General features: G+C 44.6%; 1 protein-coding gene across 2 annotated transcripts in view; it reads right to left on the bottom strand.

Moving 5' to 3' along the window:
- The window catches only part of TET2 (tet methylcytosine dioxygenase 2), a 69,953-nt gene that overhangs the window by 14,243 nt on the left and 33,635 nt on the right, over nucleotides 1-22,075 (bottom strand). For both annotated transcript variants that reach the window (XM_066996828.1, XM_013195734.3), the window contains exons 2-3: nucleotides 3,661-7,048; nucleotides 1,337-1,427 (exon numbers count right to left, since the gene is read on the bottom strand). In XM_066996828.1, the coding sequence (XP_066852929.1) occupies nucleotides 1,337-1,427; nucleotides 3,661-7,003 (3,434 nt within the window). In that variant the 5' untranslated portion in view covers nucleotides 7,004-7,048. The remainder of the gene's footprint in view (nucleotides 1-1,336; nucleotides 1,428-3,660; nucleotides 7,049-22,075) is intronic.

Below are 22,075 nucleotides of genomic sequence, written 5' to 3'. Positions count from 1 at the left end.
ACAAATGACTTTCCTGTTTCATGTACTATTTGTGAATATTAAAGAATTAAACAGTCAATTAGAGCCTTGGAGGTAAATTGTAAGAAGCTTCTCAGGAGGGTCAGCGTTCACTCCCCCTTCCCAAGAAGCAGCTGATTTGTGCAGCTTACATGCATTTGAGCTGCTCACAAAGCTGAAAACAAGTAGTGGGGCAAGCCCTGCCCAGGAGTTACAGGGAAGGAGGTGCTAAGAGAAAGGACCTTAGGACTAATCACTTAGAGATAATCCTAAGGATTTAATATGCCATTAATGGTCCATGGCCGCGCAGTGATGAGCACAAGCTGGCAGACCCTGCTGAGAAACCGTTCTCCTTAGCTCAAGACGAGCGCTGCACAGACACCTATTTGCTTTTGGTGTTCAGAGTTTTAAGGTATTAACAAATCAAATTCCCATCTGTCTCAGACTTACTGGGGAGCTTTTGTTTGCTTGTTTGTTCAGAAAGGAACTGAATTCCCAGATACCACTAAAAACCTGGCCTTTACTGTCCATGCTTTCCAAAACCTGCAAGTAATGCAGAATCCACAGTGCCAAAGTCACTTTTGTGTGAAGAGTTTTTAATTCATATTTTAGAAATGCCGGTGGATTTTGCACTTTTACATTTGTCTAAATAGCGTAGATCACATATCCATTATGAACCATTCAGAATCCCTTGCTGGGTTTGACTGTGGGTAACATATACATTACAGGATGCAACGCAATGCAGGAATATCCACAGCTGAGATAAGGCTGGTTTTGTGCAATGCTCCGAGGGAGAGGGATGTTTTGTCACAAACCTAATTCTTGATTCTTGGGCTGAAATCCTATCTAGTAACCTTGTTCCACACCTCTGGAAGTGACTGAGTTAGGTTTAGTCCTTTAGGGTTGTACTATATACTTAATAATTGGCGGGCGGGAAGGAGAGAGAGAATTTTGGAGTCTGGTATCCTGCCCTCCGTCCTCCTCCCACCTTGGCGTCCTTGTATGCAGAGGGAACACCAGGTCCGTGCCTGCTCTGAGAGCCATTGCCAGCTGCCTTGCCTTGCTTGGCAGCCTGGTGAATACTTGTTCCTGCTCGGGTTTGCTGGCGTCGGTCTCAAAGCGCGCAGCCCGTGCCAGCCAGCTGACTATTAGCCCTGTCAAATATTGTGACTCTCTGGTGAATAGCACAGCGCGTCATGTTGGCAACACGGGGGGAGCTAAGCCTACAAGTAATTACTTGATTTGCAATTGTTTATTTCTTTATGTGCAAAAGCTGGAAAAATTCTGACATCCACAAAAGGATAAACGTTAATCTGCCCCGTGCCTTTGCACTAATTACCTTTCTTCCATGATTTCTCTAATAGCTGCCACATTAGGACCGGCTCCTAGATGGGTATAGAATGGACCTTCATCTTTTTCAATAATTTGCTCTGTTTAAAACAAAATAAAAGTTATTACTTTGAAGCTTAATTCTTTAACGTAAAAAAGTCACATTGCAAAACTTACATCTAGCTGGTTAGAATACTGCTGTTGGGTCTCGGGTCAGTTTTCAAACACTTATGTCTTAAAGTACGCCCACGAAATTTGTACAAAACATGCAAAGCACGTGGCTAATTCTGCAAATAGCCATGATATGGACTGTGTGCTTTGCTTTTTGCTAGCACAAACAGTTGTTTCACATCTCGGGCTTTACACTGAAATTCAAAAGGCATTTTCCCGTTATCACTGAATGATTGTTTCTCTTTCTCCCACTTCCTCCTCTCCCAATATCTAGAAAGGAGGATAAATGGGATACCAATGGTAAATATTGACATTAGTAAGCTGTACAGTACTTGTTTTTCAGCAGATATGTTATATAGGAACCTACAGCTTGAGAAAGTGGCTGTTAAGGTTGCACAGAGAATTTCTGCCACCCACAAAAAGACTCCGTGAAATGAAAAAAGCAAGTTTGCCGAAAGAAATCCTGCACAAGGCCTACTCAAACTGCTTGCATGCTAAGAACGTGGCCTCAGTTCTGTGTGTGTGTAGGTAGGACCATGCCAGCATTCACAGCAGATGCCGTGCGTTTGTTTTGATACGGGGAGGCAGGCTCCAGGAGCACGAGGGAAATGGTCGGGCTCTGCTGAGGTGCAGGAGAGCAGGTGGGGCTGTGCTGACGTGGCTGAGGGCCGGCTCTCTGGGATGCTAACTCCAGAGGCTGAGAGAGGTGATGCTGCTCTCGGCGTACAGCCTCTGGAAGCATGATGAAGGCATGCTATAAACCTGAACGTGTCGATGGAGAAATGGTTTAACTTGCATCTCCTTAAAAAGTAATACTGACAGGAAAGAACAATAAGCTCTATCAATGACTCTGTAGCAATGGGGTCTTCAAAGAGGACAGGATCTGGGTTTCATGCTCCTTTATTTCCTAAAGGGTCTGCTAAGACCGAAGAGTTAAAACGTGAGTGGAAAATAAGCTCTTCTTGCTTAGTTAGCAGCTGCAGTACTGGCTACAAAACAAAACAAAAAAAAACCGAAATCATTGCCTGAAAAAAGTTTTGCCAACTGCATTGGAGAATGGTCTTAAACCAAACCAAAACAATTTTAGGGTTAAAAAAAAAACTCTACATGTTATAGGTTATTTCTTAGAAAAGAAAAAGGAACAGCAAGGAACTGGCTTCTAGTTTCCTTCCTGGGAGCTTTGAAAATCCATTACTTTCTCTTTTTGCTCCCATGGAGCATCTCTGAGATACAGCCCCAGGCATTTGAAAAGACAAAAAGGTCCATTTTGCAGTTTTGGAGGAGCATTGCTTCAACTCTCCTTTTTTAGTTGGTGTGAAATCCCAGGCTGTTAGGGCCAGTAAGTGAAACTTACAACAAAGGTTTTACTTTTCTCTTGGTTGGTGCTGAAGCACTTGCACCTTTTGCTTCAGTCTGAATAATTTATCCTGTGGTAGAGTCTGAAAATGCCTGGCCACGTGTGGTGCCAGTGTATGAAAGCTTGGGGTACAGGGCCTTGCCTGATGCTGTGCTTTTCTTTCCTCTGCTCAATTCTTCTGCTTCTGGGGACTGGGTGTGCTGTGAAGAAATACCAAGGGTCCCCCTTGCTGCTTGTATGGCTCCTCTAAGAAACTGCTTAGCCATGCAGTAGACAAGTGAGTCAACAGGGCGATAAACTCTTGCGACAAATGAGGAATAATCTAGCATTCCTTCTTTGCTTAGGTTTTACTGAGGCAAACTTCAACAGTCTCACTGCTAGAGCAAAAAATGGAGTAAGGATCGTAAGTTTTGGACCCAAGACGTGTTTTATAAACACTATATCTAGCCTTGACAAATACATTAGATTATAAAGTTGTGACCTACTTTTTATCAGCGTGTTGTTATTACATGTCTGCTGCTTAAGGAGAATGGGAGTGAGGGGATATGTTACCGTCCACAAGCTTTCTGACTGTAAAAGCAGGTAGGTAACTATGAAATACTGAGCAAGGGCCCACGTGTAGGGTTGGCTAAGTGGAGCAGGCGTAAATGTAGAAAAATTGCTGTAAGTCTTTACTAGTTGCTGTTCTGAAAAACAAAAAGCCCAACCTCCAAGAAAAACACCCGACTAACCCCTGCAATCTGAACTCAAAGGCTAGTTTCCCTGCTGTGAACTAGTATGCTTTTAGTACACCTCTCAGCACTTACCAACACAGCTGCAAGATGGGAAGTCATACTGGGTTTTGGCAGGTGTGTCCAATAAATTTTTTACAGGAGTATCCAGTAACTTGGAAGGTGAGTCTAAAAAATTATTGAGAACAGTTCCAGCTGTTCTTTTGGTCGGGGTTTTCTCAGCAGATGAGTTTGCTTGTTGTTCTGAGATTGGGGTCTGAGTGTCAAATTCTGCAGCACAGGTGTTTCTCGATAGGATGGTAATAGGGCCTGCTGTTTCAACCTTCACATGTTTAGGTGATTTGACAGTAAAAGTCTTGTGATCAAACAGTGATTTGACCTGTATCTGTTTTAGCTGCTGTTCCATTGTCTCAATGATGCTCTTTTGTTGCATGTTCTCGCAGCCGAAGTGCTGATTCTCTTGTTTAATTGTTTTTTTCCACATTTTGTTTTCTAGCTGTCCAGTTGATGGACGCATGCAGACGTTAGGCTTTGTGCCAGCCTCAATTTTGATAGGCTTGCGTGCTGTGCTGGGGCCGAGCTCGGGTTTGGGTTGCTGGTACGCCTGTTGCTCCTGTTTTTGTAAGAGATGCCACCTTAGGGCAGCGTGCTTTTGAAAATCCTTCTGGGTTTGGGTCTGCAGATGACAGCCTCTCTGCTCTGGGGCGTGCGGGGGAGTTTGCTGGCTGTGTGGTAAGTACCGCTGGGGCATCTGCGGGGCTTGGTGGCTGGGGAGCTCTTGATTCAGGCTGCCCCCGTAGCCTTGTGTCTGCTGGAGCGGCAGCTGTATCACCGAAGCTTGTTGTGTCTGTTGCTCTTGTTCTTGAAAACAGTGATTCACATCTTGCTTGGGGGGCAAGTTGTTTGAAAAATACTGCACGTGCTGCAAGTCCTGCATTTTCTTGGCCCCAAAGCGTTCGACATTCGCGGCGTTTTCCTTCTTCTCAGAAATCAAGTGCACGTTGTTTGGGCAGGGGTGCTGCAGACCGGCGTTTGCTTTCTGACTGTAGAGGGGAGCCTTGTTGTTCACGCTCTGTACCTGCTCTAGCCCCAGCTGAGGGCTGTGCAGCGGGAAGGCAGCCGGTTTCATGTACTTATTCCCAGTTTGAAAACACTCATCTGCTTTAAGCTGGCTGAAGGATGTCCTGTCTAGCTGCTGCTCCAGGGTGCTTTGGGAATGGGAGACGGCTTGGGGCGGTTCTTTACTTCTCACTTGCGGAGCCTGTTGCTGGCTGGGGGTTAGCTGCGGACTGCACAGCAGCTGGGTCTGCTGTGCCTGCTTTTGGAGCATCTGTTGCAAAATGTGCGAATGCAAGAATTGCTCGCTTTCCCCTGGCGGGGGATTCAAGTGCTGCTGTTTCAGCGGGGCCCCTAGGGGCTGTTCGGCTGGTTGTTCAGGTCTTTGCTGGAAATGGAGCTGCTGCGCAGGGTGCTGCTGCACTTGGGACTTGCGGGAGGGATCCATCTTGGCGAGCTGGGGCTGCGGCGAGTGTTTTTGGAACAGCAGCTGGGGGTCAGCTGTGGGATGCGGCTGCAGCTGGGAGGTCTCGCTTTTGTACAGCGGGGGAATTTGTTCCTGTTGCATTATCTTCTGGCTCTGGGGCTGTCCCGACGGCCCCTTTAATGCATCAGGACTTCCAGCATACTGCTTTGTATAGGCTGTTTCGGGTGTGTTTGCCTGGAACTGAAGAATTGATCGGAGTAACGCTTCGCTGGGCTTGTGGGGAGGCTCTCCCTGGCGGAACTGCGTGGAAACCAACTCGATCCAGGCCGGCTTCGAGTAACGCTGAGGCTGTTGCACAGGCTCTTTCGCTTGGTCCTTCTCTTTGTCAGGAGGAATCTCGGGTTCTCTCTGTCCTGGGAAATGCTGACAGCATTGTGGCAACTCACCGTCACTTCCGCACGCCTGCAGGCTTTGGAGGGGAGGCTCTGGCGGTGGCGGCATTTCTTCTGGGTGCTGCTGAATCAAGGCGGCCGCAGCAGCTCGGGGATTGCTTTCGCTGACATCTTGTTGTGACGTTGGCACCTGCTGCGGAAGTCTTTGCGGAGGGTGAAGTTGCTGCTGGCTGAGGTTGGGACTCTCTGGCACCAGTCCCTGCTGCTGCCCTTCGTTCTCGATCTCTCCAGGAAGAGTTTCCTCGCCGCTGTTGTCATAGGAGTGGCGTCCTTCTCGCGCCACGCCGGACAGCGCGCTGTTCATTTCTGGAGCAGGAGGAGTGGAGGAATCTTTATGAAACATTGAGTTCTGTTTAAAGAAAGCACCATTATTTTCTGCTTGCTCAGAAAACCTTTCCAGAGCGGTGTTCTGAGCTTGCAGGTTACTGCTGGAACTTAAAGAGAGGTCTTGGTTGGGAACCTGCCCTACACTTCCACGAACAGTACTGTTTCCTACAGATAACTGGTGTGTATCATAGCCTGGAATCTGTTGCTGTAGCTGTAGTTCTGGTTTCTGAAGCGAACAGCTACCTGGCAATACAGGTGGTTTACTGGAGTCTTCTGCATTGTAGACCTCAGTAACCACTACAGCTGGCACTTGAGGCAGCTCAGAGTTTGAGGTCTGTGGGGAAGTGATCTGCCCTGAGGTATGGGATGAATGCGTTGTCTCGTAGGACAACTCATTAGTAGCCTGACTGGTAATGGCATTGATATGAGATGTGTTCTTCTGCATTGCTATGGAAACATGTTCTGGATAATATTGAGACAGTGTTTTCTCCAGGAGTTCACCATGCATGCTTTCCATGGAAGAGGCAGAAACTGTAGCACCATTAGGCATTGGCACCGCCTTGTTCTTAAGTAGTAAGACAATGTCCCTGTTGTGGCAATGAACATTTTCCCGCTCCTGCTCATTCTGAATCAGGAGGTCATGAGGGTTTTCAGAACCACCACTGTTGTATCTTGTAGACGGTATCAACTCTGAGGCTTCATTTTCTTGTCCTGTAAAGCTCTCGGCTTTCTTCTCACTGTAACAATTGGAGACGCTTGGTTTTTCATAGTTATCATCTGGCTCAGCTTTTTCTCCGTTCACCTCTTTGTCTTGTTTCACTTTCTTGCTCTGATGAAGTCCATACAGAGAGGGCTCACTAAAAGTGCGTTTAATCCCACCGTTTTGCATATATTTGGAGCATACTTTCATTTCTTGTAAAAGGTCAGGGCTAACGCGGTGGTTTGGACTTCCCTTCACGTGGGGCGCTCCGTAGTTGCTTTTAATGAATAGCCGCTTGTGGTCTCCATTTACTTCGACTTCAGGCCTCTCTGTCGCCGGACTTCCATTCTGTAGCTTCACTGCAGAAGGCTCTGCCTGGCACACGGGAGAAGATTGCGGTATTAGAAATGGACTCAATCTATTGCCGTCAACATGGTTGGTTCTGTCCTGTTCCATCTGGCCTGCTCCGGGGCCATCCACAAGGCTACCCTCTGAACGTATCTGCGAGAGAAAAGAAACAGGAGAGAACTAAGTCAGGTCTAGTTTCACTCAACAGATAGCAGATTACTGATTCCTGCACCCGCCGTCCCGACCGGTTTCTACATGCAACAGCAGCTCACGGGCGCACCTGAGAGGAGGCTCACTGCCCTGTTGGATTTGGCAGCTCCATGCGTCCCCCTTATTGCAGGTTTATTCTTCAGGATGAAAAGAGTGTGAAAATACAGACCCTGTTTCTTACCCCCATTGAACACACAAACAGCTGTTTTGCCAAAAAGAGCTCTCATAATGGTGGAAAAAATACTCTGCTTTTGAATGATTTGCATAGGCTCCCCTGTCGCCGCTTTTTCTCCTTAGTAAGGCAGAAAGTCATGCAGAAACCCTGGTTCCCAGACTCGGTGCTAATCCTGTTATTTGATTAAGTGTGCCAAACCCCTTTTGTGTGACTTGAAGGATTATTGCCACCAAGCTTGCCAATTAGAGGGGAAAACCTCCTTTTTTTCAGTCTTCAGCTGTCTGACAAGGTCTTTTAAAACTGGCATTCCAAAAGCCCATGCAAGTGGCACAATCCACACATGAGACAAAGCCTCGCCTGATTGCCATCCGTAGGAATTCTTACACTTAATCAACATCTTGATAATGTTGATAGAAACAAATTAAGAGATTTCAGAAAGGTTTGATGGAAATGGTATTTTTTCAGGTGTTGGTATTCTTTTAAATTTAGACTATAGACATCAGGCGTGGCTTAAACTCTGCATTAGGGTTTTGAACTGAGCTTCAAAGCTCCTTCTTTGTTTGGAGATGGAGTCCTATTTTCTTCTTTAACCTTTATATTTTATTTATAAAATTAGTTTTTTCTTTAGCTGAAAGTACTGACAATGCGCAGTGAACAAATTCCATATAGCGACAATCTAATTCTGTTCACATGGATCTTCCCAAGATCCCGGTTAACGGAGATAATTCATAGAAAATTCACAATTCACAGAAAATTCACAATCCTGATTAACATAAAGCCATTGTTTGACTCTGCTTGTAATTTATTCTTTGTTGGCTTTATGGTTCTCAAACAGTTGCGAATGACAGAAGACAGACTGGCAGAGGGTCTTCCAGATGTGAGATCACACAGAAAATTTGGACTCATGCATGTCTTTGCCCTGCAGGCTTTATTTTTAGTTTGTGTAAATGTGAATTCGAAGGCTTCCCCGTTACCAGGCTGTGCCTGGCTGGACTGCAGATTCAGCACCAGCACTGCACGTGGCTGCCGTTGCCACTACACAGGAGTTACTGCTACACTGGAAAAACTTCTGTCATCACAGTTGCTCTGCTTATGTATGTATCCTACATTAATCTTATGAAAAAAAAAAAAGAAAAAAGATACTAAGGAACATCTAATTTATACAGTTTTTAGTACAGTATTCCCTTACTCAACTAAGCAATACGATTCTAAAACGCTTTTTAAGGTAATATTAATGCCTGATATTCATTACTTCTGGCAGAAGCACATCTGCTTACACCTCTAATTTTGGTATCAGGACAATTCAAACATAAATTTTGACTGGCAAGCACCTATATGACAAATCGGATTCACTTCATCCTTATCCCAAACTAGGTCTTAGATTTACTTTTGACCTCCTGAAGTTCTTTACTTTCTGTACTGAATTTATCTTGTGTGTGACGGAAGTAGAGAAGTTCTCTCTGCAAATATCAGGACTTAAAAAAAAGAGTTGTTGAAGTGAAAGCTAAGAATATGGCAACGGAAAAGAACGTTTGTCCATCTTCTCTATGTTCTTGACAAGGTAAGGCAAGCTCCTTCCCTTCTATGTATATTTTGGTATATTTCCCAAGCTTGCTTTAAAGCACCCCAATAGATGAGCCTTTGCAGCTTTCCCAGAGAGACTGTATTCCACTCTATAGAGAAAGCAGTGTGAGAAGGATTCCTCTGATGTGTCATTCTAGGCTGGGCGGCAGAATTACGCTCCCAGAGTGTCTCAAAAAATAAGATCTCAGCCTAATTTGAAAACCATTCTTTGCCTTCACACCTTTCATTCCTAGAAACTGCAGCTGAACCACAGCTCAGACATGAGTGTGTAGGCTGCTCTATTTCACAAGTAAGAAATGAAATAAAAGGAACTGTAGTAATTAACACTGTGCTGTCAAACTGCTTCTAAAATATTTCTTCAAAAACAAACAATAAAAATTAGTCTGTGTGGTTGAGCCATGAGAAACTTCCTTCAGCCCTCAATGTCTGTCTTGTTTGTCGTGTTCTGATGTAGCAGATGGGTTACAACTTAATTCCACCTAAGAATTCCCAGATGATCTTTCTTCTTGGCTTCTTACAAATAGGTAAAACCACCTTTTTTGTTTAGAAGCGGCGGCTGTCTGACTTGTCTAATGTTAGCATACCCCTTGAAGGAATGCATCTGGGCTTCAGAAAAGAGTCTTAGGTTCACACTGCCCTTAAAAACCACAAGGTTATTTTTGCTGCGTGGCAAGGATTATTATTCACAGTATTCTCAAAAACCTCATGGTGTGAGTCAGCCGATTCCCCTGAGTTGTGATCAGCTCCGGTGTAAAAGGCATTGGTCTTAGGCATTGCAAAGGACAGTCACTCAGTTCTTCAAAATACTAAGTTAATTCATTGATTAAAAGTGCCAGATCTACGTTCTTTAAAATGCAGCTAGGGTTGTGGTGACTTTACGTTACACTTCGGTCTCTCTGCCTACGCTCTGTTATTCGCAATCCTCTTGAGTTGCATCTTAGCACAAATGTACCTCAAGCAATCACAGTGCTTATTTGTAATTTAAAACTGGCAAAAGGCAAGTGGCAGCCATGCCTTTATTACTGGTTTTAACTAGGGCACTGTGAAGGTATTCTTGATGCTACTACTCAGCAGACCTGGCTGGGCCTTATGAAGTCTCTGCATTCATACGAAGTCTTTGCATTTCATCATTGTCGTGGGATGATATGTCTGTCCCTTAAAGTAGATCTGCCTTTCCCTAAGTTAGCAGTTAGGCATTTTTCTCTTTCCCATAACTGTATTTTATTCAGACCATTTAGTAGCTCTGCATATTCTTCCTCAGCTATAATTCATTAGAAATTCAAGTCACATCAGCAGCATCTGTGAAACAATTACTGCATCTAGGACTGACTCTGCAGTCTAATCCATCATAATTATGACTGGCCTCTTTGAAGATGCCACGATGCGTGACTTAAATATAGCACATTACTGTGCAAATGGATCAGCATCTCATTCCACCAATATGCATTCAGGTTATAATTCAGTCCACCGCTGTTTGACTTTCGCAAATACAAGCCATGTATGTACATCTATTTCTCCCCACATATGGGGCACAAATTGGAAACCAAGCACTGAAGGAGACTTGGAGATTTTTTTAGGTTTATGGGTGAGTTTGGCATATTCCTGCCACCTCTAACAATACAGGAAAACGGAAAGACTGTGGAGGGCACTGTTATCTGTGTGACAAGCAGTCCTATGGCAACAAAAGTACTTTTAGCTATGGTTTGTTGTTTGTTTGTTTGCTTTCCCCATGGAAAATCTTTCTTTAATTTAAGCCAGTTCTAGAGATTCATACCTCATTTTGTACAGCACCCATACCTCGGGACTTTGTGAGTGCAAAGCGGCTCGGATGAAGGACTGGACAAACACCTGCTGCAGGGGAGCACCATCTTTTCAAAGCTGGGCGAGAAACCCCACAGAAAAAGTAGGTAAGGGAATGCTGGGTTAGGGTACTCAAGGCCCCGAAAGGACTGAAAGGTGGGATGTCAGACGGTGGCTCCCCCTTCTAGGGTTAGCTGGGTTGGAAGTACACCTCCTCAGAGGCTTTTCTGCCCTGCAGAACTGCACCTCTTCTCTCCTCAGAAGCTCATGCCATTGGCAAAGGGATCTAAAGCCTGAACTGCTGTCCTTCCTAAGTAAGGACGCTCATACACAGCATTATCAGAAAGCTCCACTTGCAGACAAATATTGCAAGTCTCAAGTTTTAACTCTAAGGTCTCTCTGAGGAGCAGTCTGTAACGCAGAGCTCTGTCCTGACGCCTGCCGAGCAGTACTGAATCCCTCCGTAACAGACCAAGCGCAATTCATCAGAGCACAGGCAATTCACTGTAAGAACTTCAGCACTAAAAATTGAAATCTTCTGGACTTACTCACAAAATACGTGATATTGTTTCTGGTTAACTCAGAGTCAGTGTTCTCTTTTTAATTCTGGAAGAAGATGTGTAAGCAGTTACGATGCTCAACACCAGGGTTTACAGCTGTGTGGTTATCGTGGCGTGTCATTTTTCTCTGGTCTATTTTAATAAATTCTGTTTCAGGTGTGCCTTGGGTTAACACCTGTAGGCAAGAAGCTTTCTCCTTTAGTCACTGGGAGAAAAAAAGTCACTACAGAGAAAAGATGTTAACTCGGATCACTAGCTGGTGAAGTAATACATCAAAGCTTCTTATTAGTTAAACATTTTCATTATTGTTGGGATAAAATGTTGCACATATGGAAACCGTTGCATAGTTTAAGCATTTCGCATATGTTTCGGACTGAAGGTGCTTCGTGCTTACCCACTGAGAAACAAAGCAAGCTTCCCCATGGAGACCAGCGGGAGAGGCAAAGCCAGGAATATGCCTGCCCACGCTCCGGGTGGCTTGTCCTTTGAGGACAGCTTCTTCCCAAGCCAGGATTGCTGGTAGGTTGTAATAAATACAGTGCCGTCTAGCCCCAAATCCCTCACTGGCTTGAAAGAAGTTCCCTATAGTGGAAGTGGAAGGGTATGGCAGCGAGGAGTGCAGACTGCCTCACGTGATTCCTTCGCTGGAGATTCCTGTGGCAGCTGCTCTGTTGTTGTTCGAAGCAGAGCTATCCTACAAAATAGAGATTGCTTTCGTGCTAAAGGTGAATTGAGGCTCTGAACCCCACGACATACCCTAAGGATTTGCTCTCTTCCCCACCAGCATCACTGCTGCCCCACTGCAAGTGTGGTGGCTGAGGAAAATGCAGTGCAACTGCATTGCAGATTTGAAGGAGGGCCCCAGAAGGACAAGGACACTCTGTTGTTAGCTGGGCTCTGTGGCTTACAATGGGGTCCTTCTGCACTGCATTCAGCTGTCTCTTCATTTGGATAGTATATTTATTCAGTGCATTAGAAATGGAAAAAAAAAAAAAGAAAAAGAACTGCATAAAGATGCAGTGCATTCTCTGTCGCTTGAAGTCCTTAAGTTAAGATGGTATTTTTTTCGTAAAATGAATATATATCTTGTTTTCTTACTGTGGCTTTAAATAGCAGTTATGGGGTTAATGTAGAAACTACTGGATGAGGCTCTGTGACTGTATTCTGCAGGAGGTCATATTACATGAATGTAATTGTCTTCTCTGGTATTTAGATCTATGAATAATCTGTGTCAAATAGGAGAGAAAATGTGGGATGGTTAAAATTTGTTACCTCATTTATCCTTAATTTACAGGGAAAATGGTGACTAGTGAATATAGATATAAGCAGACATAAGGGAATGAAGGGCATGGGATTTGTGAAATATGAGGATTAATAATTCATTAAACCTTATCCAAGCTAGAAGCCTCATAATTCATGCATTTTTAAACCAACTAGTGCTCTCCCCCCTTCAATTTATTGACAGCACTGCTTGCATTTCAGTGATGCAATGATCTAATCGCAAAAGCACTTGAATCAGTTGATTTTTGACCTTAAAGCAGAGAGCAAGAGAGTAAAGCTGAACTGGTCTGCCCAGTGGTTTCCCCTTGCTGCATTGTATAACCATCAACAAGACCAGGTCCTGCAGAAAGCCTACACAGGCATGAAAAACTGCACTACCTGACAGTTGCATAAAATCAAGGAGAGTGACAATTAAATGCTTCTACAGGATGGGTGGAAAAAAACAATTATGCGAAGGGAATGAATTCAGGAATACGAAATGCGAGTAAATAGGAATTAAAATGTCACCTCACAAGCTCTGCAGTTCCTATTTTTTCTCACTTACACTTATATGACCCAGGCTTTGCACCTAACTGTACCATGCAGCACTTGTAAGAGAAGAACCCAGCTCTTCCAGTCACTCGTCATGCCGCCCCAGTAGCACCAGACTGGAAATGCTTCTGGAAAGCTCCATCTGCGGAAGCAGGCTGGATTTAAGTGATAAAAGACCTTCCTGCTGCAATAACCAGAACGTTCAAGACAAGGTTAGCACCTACTCTTGTTCTGGCTGGTTGTGAGCTCGTTTCTGTGGCTGAGAGTTGAAGTTTGTTGGATCCAGGTGGTTTATACCGACAGGCCATCGCACATAGCTGTAATGCTTCCCCGTCACCCTGTTTGGTGTAACCTTGGGAGTTGGCATGCAAACGTACTCTAAGACCAGTATTGCTCAATTTCTTGAGCACCACTTTGACTGTTTTACATCTTTCTCAAAGCCAGGGCAGCTGACCTAAAACACCTTTTTGCCTTTGCTGTTTGCAAGAGCCACTGCAGTTGGTAATTGTAATAGGGAAAGTGTGGGGGTGGGAGCTGGAGCCCCAAAAGCTGGGGATGCTCCAATAAGCATGCTTTGAGAGAGATGTTTCTATGCCTGGGCAAAGCCAGAAATGTTTCTTCTCTTGTATGCCTGCCTGTGAAGTCTGTACCAGCAAAATCGTTTCAAATTGCGAGCCAAGCAGGGCATCACCGTGGCAATTCACCAACAATTGTGGATTCAACATCAGGAAAAATGTTGGAGGAGAAAAGCAAAACTAAGCCACTGTTTTTCTTCATTTCAGCCAGCTACGTTAGGTGTAGGTGTGTCAAGTAAAGGCTGGCAAGGTGGAGTGGGCAGCGTTATCTGGTGCATAAGCACCGAATCAATACTCAGACCGGTTTATTCCTTGAAAAATGGTGGAATTCAAGGGGTGACTTCCTCTTGGGTACTTCAGCTACCCCATGTGTCAAATGGTAATGATGAGACTGGTGGCTGATTAAAATCAGCTATCTGAAAGCAATAGCTAGCTGCTAATGTTCTGGCTGAGCTCTGTAGTGCTGCGTGCCTCTTTGGGAGCATGAGAGCTTGCCAGAATAAGCAAGCGTTGGTGGCTGAACCATTCCTCAAGACACACTTGATGTTATCAACCTGCCATTTAGGGAAGGTTACCAAGAGGTCAGTGTCATCATTATCTTCCAGTTTCTGTGATCTTTGTCCATCTGGCTTCAGACCTGGATATAGCACGGATTTCTTGGGTTGATCACTTCCTGACACCAGTCGAAGGTCGGTTATCCGTGATGATTTCATCACAGCTGCCGGCAGAGTTGAGCAATTCATGATTAAAGAGTGCATCCTCCTTGGGAGCTAGAAGCAACGGGTGAGATTCTCTTGCCTCTCTTCAGCCCTTACTATAAAGAAGTAAGGGTCCAAAGGAAGAGCCACTGGCAGACTTTAAGACTTGCTAAAAGATTTCAGCGTTTCATCGTGTTGGGTCAGTAATATTAGAAAATGGGGACAAAAATGGTCCTGTTTGGCATCTGGATGGAAGAAAAGCAACAGAAGAGAATGAAGTGTTGTAGGCAGCAGCGTCCTCAGAAAGCCTGTTTCCACAGCTCTGTTTTCTATTATCCTTTGAACTTCAAATAGGAAATCCTGTTGGGTCTCCCAGTTCTGCCAAAACCAGAATTTTGGATGAGGTGCAGTTATCTTAACATTTCTTCTCCAAAAGTTGAAGGCCGAACCGAGAGGAGACAGGGGCCGGGGAGAACACAGCAACTGTCCCAAGCGCCAATTACTGCAAGGATCGCTCTGACTGATGCCCCCAGCTGACAAAGCATAGCTTTCATCCCCTCTGCTGGCCTCACTTACGATATTAAACCCCTATACACACTCCTCCTCTGTTTTTTTTCCATGCCTCCGCCACACCTAGGCTGGGACGCTGTAGTAAAACTTGATTTTCAGCTGCGATTCCTGCCTGTTGAGAAACAACAGGCATCTCCCGCGCCAGGCAGCGCGCTGCAGCGTGCCCGAGGGGCAGGTGCTGGGGATCCCCCAGGGGCGGCGAGCCGCGAGGTGCCCGCCTGCGAGATGCTGCCTGCCTCGTCCAGGGGATTTTACTTTCAGATGGCGAAGATGGAGGAGTTGAGCCAAAACAAGGGTTTGGAAAGAGTTGCGCTGTTTTAACCATTGCATGATTTGATTTAAAAAGGGGTTTTCATGCCCGCTTGTGACTTTTTTTCTTTCTTTCTTTCTTTCTATTTGTGTCTTGTATGACTTACAGACCAATAGCTTGTAAAGAAATGGGGAAAATAGGTTTGTGAGGGGCCTGAGGAGATGAGCCAACCTGTTTTCAAAGGTCTCTATTGATGAAGGTTGCATGATAACCCACAGTTACACGCAGTGCTTCATTAACCTTACTTATTAGAAAGTTTCTACCATTCAAAACAAACCTACATCACCTCTTCCTACCACTGACTTGCAGAGCCATATTTTCTTCTGTGCCATGTTTTTTTTCCACTGTATAACTGAAGACTTACGAATGCTCCCCTCTCAGACAGAGTAAACAAGCCAGTCTGTGACATCCGATCTCCTTGCTGGGTGGATCTCTGTCCACACCATTTGGTCCTGGACCAGATGCACCGAGGTCACAAAGCAAACGTGAGGGTCTGCTCCTCAGAGGGCTCATGCATACACCGCGTTTTGCTGAATTTTCCCTGGGTTAAGACGTCTGATATACAAGCAGCTATGATATGTGCCTGTAAACCGCTCTAAATCCTGTGTGAATTAACTTGGCTCTCCCCCAGTACTTAAAGTCACAGTTTTATTCCCTAAGTTTGAGAGGGACGGTGTAAATCGCATTGAAATCAACAGAACCAACTTACTACTTTGAGCAGTACTTTACAGTGGAGGCTGTTCCCTTAAAGACTTCCCTTGAAGCCTCCGACTTCAATATGTTTAAGTCTGCAAACTACTGGCACAGACATCTCTTCTGACTTCCACTGTTGCTGAGGCACCACAGAAGATAAGAATCTAATGCATTTTTAGAGGTCTATTAGAAGATGCTCCCTGGAGCTACAGTTGCCATTCAGCTTCTTTCTGCGTTTGTGTGTGGTCTTCAGGAGAAGTTTTAATGTGGGTTATTGCAATCTACACGCAACAATGGCGTGGATTATCGTGCTGAAATCTACATCTGAGAAAATAGTTACAATTGCCTCTCCAGATGTACATGAGATGAAAGACAAGGTGTTTTTGATGACCAGAGCCAGCTGACGACCCAAGAGCAGTGGAAGATCTAACCTCGATAAAAGCACAGCTCTGGGAGAGAAATGTGGGAGTTGGCGCTGCCTCACCACGGCCCTGACCGAGCAAAATGCGCAGCACGGATACTGCTGCCGTTCCCTTTGCTTTTAGGTTGGAGATGAAGATGTGGGGCTAAATTTTCTTTTTGAATACTTGACGTACTAGTTTGAAAAGAACTTGGGCATCGACCAATCTTAGATAAAATGGCCTGGGGCCCAAACAAATCAAAAGGCAAGAGACACCCACTTCACATCATGCCAGTATTTATCAAGGAGATAGAGCCTAGCGTCTTAAGGTTGACTTGAAAATCAGATTTTCTGTAGTTACTTTCCTGGCTACAGTAATTCCACTCCCACTTCCCCATCCTTCTAATTTTATCTTTTTATTTTTTTACAAGAAAATTTTGTTTTTTCTTTACAAGAACACGATTAATCCTGATCTGGGAATCAAACTACAGGCTGAAGTTTGTTCTTCCACAAAACAGAGGCAATTTTAGAGCTCCTTCTTATCCTGTTACATCCTTGCTTCCAAATAACTTGTATTATACCTACAGCTGTTTAACATTCAAAAATAAATGGACAGTATGGGGGTGACTTTGCGTATTTTGTGACAAGGAGCATTTAGTTAGCTCCTAGAGAAGAAGGCTCATTGCGAGGAGGCTTGTAGCATTTGCTTTTCTGAGGAATCTCCCTTCAGTGTTCCATAAAATGGAAACCAGGAACAAGTTGAGATTTCACGAGCAGGATTCCTATTTAAAAATACAGTCCTAACTTGAAGGCTTCTCCCTTCTACCACATGACAGGACTGGATAAAAATTTGGGATTACTGTGCCGAGAAAGGGTTGGAATCCCAGAATGAGCTGCCATTCCTACTTTCCTTTAATTTCCAATAATTCAAAGCACATTCTTTCTCCCGTTTAAATTTTCCTCTTTATGGCAAGATGCAACATGAAGAGACAGAGAATTCACTGCCGCCAAGCTGAAAGAGCGGGGAAAAAAACGGCAGATTGTGTTTTAAGTCTCGTTAAGACTTTTAAACACCCGCAGCTGACACTTGGAAGAGCGGTATTTGAACAGTCCTAAAGGGAACTTCAACACTCCTCTCTCTGTCATTCCTTTTCAAATATTTTCAAAGCTTTGAAAACAGTCGGTTGTTCTTCGTTCTGGCAACTCGCCACCACTGACTGCCGGCTCAAATCAGTTCACGGTCTCCCGAGGTATCCGGTAGCCCAAGTGGGCTTGAGAGAGTTTGAAACTCTAATGAAAGACCTTTGATATTTGGGGATATTAAGAGACGTAGAGGGACGGGTAAGTTAAAGGAAGCGTTGTCAGTTCCCGCAAAGCCTGCTTCATGTAGCCAGTCACGAGATAGCGCTTCACCAAGCGGTGGTTGTCCATCCGTAGCGTAGTCATGCTTTTGGAGCACAGAGCAGCAGTGTGCACAGAGCTCGCCGCTGTACAGTACGCGCCCAACTTCATTTAGAGAGCTGGGAAGTACATACAAATCTGAAACTCATTAATCATAGCTGGGACTTGTTTCAGCTTAGGTAAACATCTTTACTACAGCCAGTGACAATTACAGGAGCATTTTAACTCTTCGCTGTTCCTTGGGAGGGCAGCAGGTGAGCTCGCCTCCAAAGGGTCAGGTGCCTGGTTTGGGGATTTAAATATGCACCTCTGCGAGGAGGACCTGACCCCACAAGCTCACACCTGGGAAGATCGTGTTAAGTGTTTGCCAGCCCGGTCCTTCAGCCAGATGTCTAATAAGCACGGTGGTCTTGGGCTGTCAGGAGTGCAGGTGAAGGGACAAACGCCTTGCAGTGCGCTGGTCAGGTTCCTGTGGGTTCGCCCGAGCCCTTGCACGTGAAGCGTGATTGCAGCTGACAACAGAAACCTGTGCTCCTTCCTCCACCCCCTCCCCAAAACCTGTAGGGGAGAGGACAGGGCTGGGCACAAAGCCAGGAAGGCAGAGCCGTGCGTTAAGCTCTGCTGTACTCAACTGGTTTTGTTCAGAAGAAAACACAACACAATGTGTGTTCGGTGGTAATGCTTCTGTACTGCCTTTGGGGGAATAAGCAGCTGCTTTTCCTCTAAAAATCAGAAAGTGGGGTGGGGGAAAGAGACAGCAGTCGGGATACTAAGAGTCTAATGCAGTTGTCGGAGCTAGCATGCATGCCAGTGTCATGCATGTAGGACATGTAATATTTGCTTTAACAACTTGAGGGTCAGCCAGGTTGATTATGAGAAAACAAGCTAGTCCTTCTGCTGTGGGAAGGGTGGGGGACGATGATAAATGACAGTTTGTCTGCTCATTACACTCCCCAGCAAACAACCCCTCCTAACAGTCTCATCTAGCTCGCAGGAGCTTGCGTGTAATTGATGTGTAATAAATCAGAAGCGTGCTTCAACTCCCCAAACCAAAATGCTTTTAAAAGTTTATGATAGATATTGATGATTAAGCAAGTGTTCTGGAAAGTTAGTTGCACCTAAAATTAGAACTTAAAATGAGATTGGGGGTGTGGGGGTAATATGACAGGTGACTTGTACGATCAGGATGCTGGCTACTGCAATGTGAAATATTTGTTGGCTCTTTTGCCTCCCTTCCCTCGTACACCACAATATACCCCGGCAGCATAAAATCTTAGCCTGTGCCTTAGCTTTGCTGGCTTCATTGGAAATATTCAATGTCTCAAAAACAGCTGCTACTACTTAATGATCTTTGGGTAACTAAGGCTGATTTCTTTTGTTATGCTCTCTGAAGATTAAATTTTGCTCCGGACTCCCTTGCCTGAAGGAGGCTATTGTAAAACAAGATACTCAGAAACCAGCAAAAAGATGTTAAAGCTAAACCAGAAAACCAAAACACTTTAACTCGAGCAGTGCTGCTGCTGCCAGTGAGTTCAAGAAGAGATGCTGAGATTCTGCTAAAAGCAGTGTTGCTTTATAACAAGCTGCGCAGCCTTGCAGAAGAATAACATCTGCACGGTAGAATAAGAGACTCCTCTTTGATGCTGGGTTTTAAAATCTGATTTGATCAACCCGGCATCAGGCAAGTAACTAGATGCTGGTACACATGGCTATTGCTTGAGACGGTGGGAGGGAAATGCAAAGCTGGAGGATTTGCGGTCCCTTTACAAGAGACCCGTTGCGGAGAGCTTGCATCTAATGAATGCTGAAAAGCCTGATCAGGATTGCAAAGGAAATTGCTACAAAAGATTAAAATATGTGGTCAGCAGTAATAACTCTCGGTCTGTTTGTTGTCTCAGATTGTGTTTGTGTTGGAGGAAAGTTTGCTGCACTCCAGATAGCAGCAAGGAAGAAGGAGAGAGGTTTTGAGAGAGATTTTCCATGACAAGGTTAACAGGAGGAAGCGGATGGGGACAGGGGGAATGTGCTCTGCAGAGCTGCAGGAAGCTGAAGCCGAAGGAAGGCAGCACAGTAACTAGAAATTACTGCTTGAGACTTGTCATTAGGTGGCTACGAACACCAACGTTAGTTTTGGGGGATGCAATTACTGAGGGCTGCCAATGGACCCGGACTTCAAAGGGGCCTTTGCGGGGTGTTTGGTGCCGGGGCTCCCCCCTTGCTCCGGAGCTAAAAGTGATGTGAGCTCCGAACTTAGAGCGTATCTGGGGCTGACTGCAGAACTAAAAGCTGCCGCTGTTCCTGCAGGTTATAAAAAGCTTCCCTTTTGCAAAGCAACAAAAGGATGCCTACAGAATAACATTGTAAGCGAAGGAGTCAGAGGAGGACTGTAATGAAATTCTGGCTGAAATGATTGTGGCGTTTTATCTTCTATGCTCTGTGTTTGTCTACTGCTTAGAATTTTAATAGTGATTCAAAGGCCCAAGGAAGGCAGGAGAATCCAGCTAACTCCCGCAGATACGGCTGATGAGAAAAGCCTCCCTTCTTAATTGAAAGTTTGAGCTCTTGCTTTGCAACTACTGCACTCATTTCCAAGTAATTGAAATACTTTGATTCAAATCAATCTTTATAGGAGCTTTCCCACGTGACCCTCCCTATCTTCCAGCACAGAGCAACTCCACGTTTCCCTGATGCTGCCGACTTGCACTGAAATCCTCTCCTCAGATCTAGCCTGGTACCAGGAGACATGCTCATCTGACCCGAGATACCAGCTGCAGGATTTATGAAGCCACTTCTTTGAGGCTGGCTGTCTCTGGAGAGCCCTCCTGCTCCCTGCAGCGAGCCCTGGGTTTGTGAGCGATGCTGTGGGTTGCACATGACACCACTTAGCCTGCCTTTTACATTCCAGCCGAAACAGGGAGGGCATCAGCCCTAGCCAGTCATTTTGCTGATACAGGTCACAGTCACGGATACAGATTCAGAGAATTACTATAACCAGTACGTAGCAATGTACAAGGCTTGGGAAATGCACGTTTGGTAGGCATATAAATTGCTCGCTGTCACCTCTGTCAAATGTGCTGATATACATTTATAATATACAGGACTAGATCAATCAAAGCAAACAATGCCCACATTATCATTTCAGAGGAGATTTGCATTGCGTGCCCAGGGCACGCAGACAATACCTAGTATAGAAGCTCATAGTTTCTCTTACAGCTTAGAAGAGAAATAGCTATAAGAGAAGAAATAGCTGTAAGAGAAATAGCTATACTTCAAAGTTTTAAATGAACTTCTCTGCCTTGAGATTTAGTGGGTTTTCAATAGACAGACTGAAGAGAGGGGCAGCGGTAACAGCTCTTGTTAACCCTTTGGACTTCACTTGTGGCCTCGTCATCACTTTAGATTTAGCTTTAGGTAGTTTTCACATTGCATTCAGCTACTTAAAGAAGTACAAAGTAATCTGTTACTTTATTTATGCTGTCATTTGCCCATACTATGCGTGGAAAAGCCGAGCATAAAATTTAGCGTCTGTTGCAATGGATAGGAAAACTCAGCTAGACCAGAGGTGGCATTTGCCCAGAAACATTACAGACTCTAGTACCTTAGAGGTGCTACTTTCAATAACAGGAAAGTAAGTCGGTGGTATTTTGTATATTGGTCATGCCCCAATAACTCCCACAGTGCTCTTCTTTTGTAATACTGAGCCTTTCTTTGCTTGACAATGTTTATTTGCATTCTTTGTGTTCTTTGCTCGAAGGGAAACTCTTCTGTGAGCTTTTCTTTTTTTTTTTTTAGAAAAAAACACCACTAATTTCAAAGTCTTTTTTCTGTATTCCTCATCTTTTCAAAGGGAAAAATAGGTTTATAATATCTGAATGAAGAAAAAATGATGGATAATATTTAGTACTCGATGCGTCCAAAGAGCAAAGATCATCAACTTTCTCTTTCATTGTTGTAGTTAGAAAGTATATTTAATGAAGTTATGCTGTCAAATAGACTGGGAAGATCGACCAATTCTCTCACTTGCTATCTTGTAGTTATGGCACAGAGCTCAGTTAAAATGAAGTCACTGTATACGACAAATTAGAAACTGCATGTTTCTTCACTGAAAGCCTTTGGTGCTTTTAAAATGCACTGAGAAGCTGCGTTGTAGGTCCATGCCCTGTACACGTTACTCCTGAATGTGTATTCCAAAATCCACCCACTGACCCGTGTGGCTGCTTTACTGCTTATAGAAGGAAGTATTCGTTTACTGTCTTACAGAAGAGGGCTATTTCTAGAAGACCCCCCAAATCCATAAAAGTGTGTATTTTCATATCCTGTACAACTCTGGACCACAGTCAGCATCTGTCTTCCAAGCAGAATTGCAAAATGCTTTTCAGCTGGAAACCGAAT

This window comes from Anser cygnoides, chromosome 4 (assembly GCF_040182565.1).
Source record: "Anser cygnoides isolate HZ-2024a breed goose chromosome 4, Taihu_goose_T2T_genome, whole genome shotgun sequence".
Taxonomy (NCBI): Eukaryota; Metazoa; Chordata; class Aves; order Anseriformes; family Anatidae; genus Anser; species Anser cygnoides.
This window is presented reverse-complemented; position numbering and strand designations above follow the sequence as displayed.